Source organism: Teleopsis dalmanni, chromosome 2, assembly GCF_002237135.1.
Source record: "Teleopsis dalmanni isolate 2A chromosome 2, ASM223713v2, whole genome shotgun sequence".
Lineage (NCBI taxonomy): Eukaryota > Metazoa > Arthropoda > Insecta > Diptera > Diopsidae > Teleopsis > Teleopsis dalmanni.
Genome location: NC_051847.1, coordinates 65,945,782 through 65,948,351, shown reverse-complemented (window position 1 = coordinate 65,948,351; position 2,570 = coordinate 65,945,782). Strand labels below are relative to the sequence as shown.

The window sequence follows — 2,570 nt, the reverse complement described above, 5'->3', positions numbered from 1 at the left end:
ACTGATGCTAATATTGAAGACGATGACAGCAATCACATGAATACTGAAAACCAAGTGACAAGAATTCTGCATTCCCAAGTTATATCAGCGTTTAACACATGTATTAAATATTGACAAAAGCAACATTTCATTTCTGGAGACATTTTACAACTTCTTAGTCTAAGAAAAATTGCATATAATGAACAAAATGAAACAAATCCAGCAAATAACAATTATCATTTTTTTTAAAAACTTGTATAAAAGTTTAAAATATCAAAAATGAATTTGTAAATTATTAATGATTTTCATTAAAAATCAATTTCATTCACAACTATTCATCACATTTTTTTATTTTGGTAATCCGAATTCGAGATTATACTGTAAAAATAAAAGAAAATTTTTTTAATTATAAAAGTTTCTATAAATATAATTGTTGTTATATTTCCTTTTTTATATGCAACATTTTTTATTTATAGAAAGTTTCATTCTATAGAACACCGCTTGCATTCCACTTATTGTTGTTATGTTATGTTTATCTATCTAATGTCTGTTTTATAGAAAACAATAAGATCATTAATAAAGAAATTCCCCTTAATGAGTGTGATTGATGTGTATGTTTGATAAATAAATTTTTTAATTAGTTTAAACAAATATTTAGCCTTTTGTATAAACTGAATAATATACTAAAGGTATTCAAAGATGTTCTGCAACTAATTGCATTTGGTATAATGAATAATTTTATTAAAGTTGTTTTATACTAAAAAATATAGTTTTCGATTCATTTCAAATATTTTTTTTTCCAAATCGACAAAACGATAAAAATCACAATATATGCAAATAAGTTAGTTTTATTTAGGACTGTAAGGAATTATTAAGTTTTCGGAGAATTTCTTTATATTTTCTGCACCTCGGACTTCTTTCTCAAGTAGTGGCAATTTGGTGACATTAAAATCTTCATATAAATCAGCAATTTGGTCTAAATATTTTTCTTGTATCTGAAAATAAAATCATTTTATATATATATAAAAAGGGATATGTAATGTAATATGATAAAGCACCTTATATCTGGAAGAGCACATGCTACATGGTTGTTGATTTTCCTTCATAAATAATAGTTGGTTTACTATAATATTGTGTGTGTCGATGCCACATTTCGTTAGCTCTTGCACAAGCCGTTCCGTTTCGTATAATGAAAGAAATTCCGCAATACATACGCATACGAAAGTCGTTTGGTCCTTTATTTAAGGAAGTAGATAATATGCATTTAATTATCTTTAGAATGTTTAATATACAATATTATATGCTTACCGGATTTCTGAACTGTTCATTGACTTGTTTAATAACTTTCAGCATTTCATCCAATTTATTTGATAAAGAATCTGGATTAAAATCAGTTAAGCCCAACATGCTACCAAACTGCGATATAAGTGGAGCAATTTTCATTTTTAAACGCATTAATTTTCCCAGACCTTTCTCAATGACTTGTGGAAATGATAAGAGACGTAACGTGTGACCTGTGGGAGCAGTGTCAAATATGACAACAGAAAAATTCATAGCCTTTACTAATCTGTAACACAGGATTTAGCTTTACAAGTGCCTTCAATTTAATAAACACTATACTAACTTCATAACTTCTGCATAGCTTACTGCTTCATCAATTCCAGGCAACGCACCTAAAACTTCATGAAATACCCCTTTGCTTACCCGAAAAGCTTCGTTATCACCCTCGAAGTACTCATCCGGTAATTCATTTAGACCAGCATTGGGATCAATTTCCATGGCAAATAGATTGTTGAAGCCATTCACCTACATTAATGGGATACAATTAAATAGTAAATAATAAATTAAATTTACAGAATTAAAATGCAAAGTACAGCACACGTCATTAGTATTTCTTTAACTTACCTTTGTAGGTACTTTCGTAAATTTCTGATCAAAGGCATCTGATATATTATGCGCTGGATCTGTGGATATTATGAGTACCGATTCACGTACTTTGGACATTTGAACCGCTAAACTACAGCTGCAAACAATTATTAATTATTTAGAGCGAATTTGTTTTTGTATGGGTTTTTCGTTATACCTGCAAGTCGTTTTTCCAACACCGCCTTTCCCTCCCACAAATATCCATTTCAAAGATTTCTGGTCGATAACGTTCTTAAGTGACGGTGTTAAAGGTTCAAAATCATTATTCATAATTTTAAGATATATGCTGTCGTTAATAGATTGTATATAAAAGTTTAATAGAAATGTGAAATTATATCGTGTTTCCAAGCTGACTTTTATCTGTCAGTACCTGGGTTGCATTGTTTCATATTAGCAGAACACTAATACTACTATTTTATCTGTGTACGGTGACAATGCAAAAAACCAAACCGTGTTGATCTACGTAATCAAATAGTTTTTATAAAAGATTATTGTGTACAAAAATATTTTTGTTTATAAAAAATAATTCTATAAACATAAAAATTGGGTCTTATCAAAAATTTTAATTTATGTAAATTACGTCAAAACTATGCAGTCAAAATTGGTAGTAAAAACTTTAATGGTTGTATTCACGAAATGTGCCAGGAACAGCTGATTGAATTATG

At 28.8% G+C, this 2,570-nt stretch overlaps 1 protein-coding gene across 1 annotated transcript; it reads right to left on the bottom strand.

The window, feature by feature from the left end:
• Nucleotides 1–695: 695 nt before the first annotated feature.
• On the bottom strand, nt 696–2,288 carry LOC119679768 (ATPase ASNA1 homolog). Its single transcript, XM_038092305.1, has 6 exons — nt 2,063–2,288; nt 1,885–2,002; nt 1,604–1,785; nt 1,288–1,546; nt 1,038–1,214; nt 696–974 (listed from the first exon to the last, which is right to left on the bottom strand). The coding sequence occupies exons 1-6, from the start codon at nt 2,173–2,175 to the stop codon at nt 828–830; spliced, it is 996 nt and encodes a 331-aa protein (XP_037948233.1). The 5' UTR covers nt 2,176–2,288; the 3' UTR covers nt 696–827.
• Nucleotides 2,289–2,570: the final 282 nt, after the last annotated feature.

What these genes read in the sequence shown, in the direction of transcription:
- LOC119679768 (XM_038092305.1), bottom strand. Translation starts at nt 2,175, where the DNA reads ATGAATAATGATTTTGAACCTTTAACACCGTCACTTAAGAACGTTATC. An exon ending in ATGAACAGTTCAGAAATCCG is followed by an intron (nt 1,215 to 1,287) that starts GTAAGCATATAA and finishes CCTTAAATAAAG; the next exon opens with GACCAAACGACTTTCGTATG. An exon ending in TGTGCTCTTCCAGATATAAG is followed by an intron (nt 975 to 1,037) that starts GTGCTTTATCAT and finishes TTTTATTTTCAG; the next exon opens with ATACAAGAAAAATATTTAGA.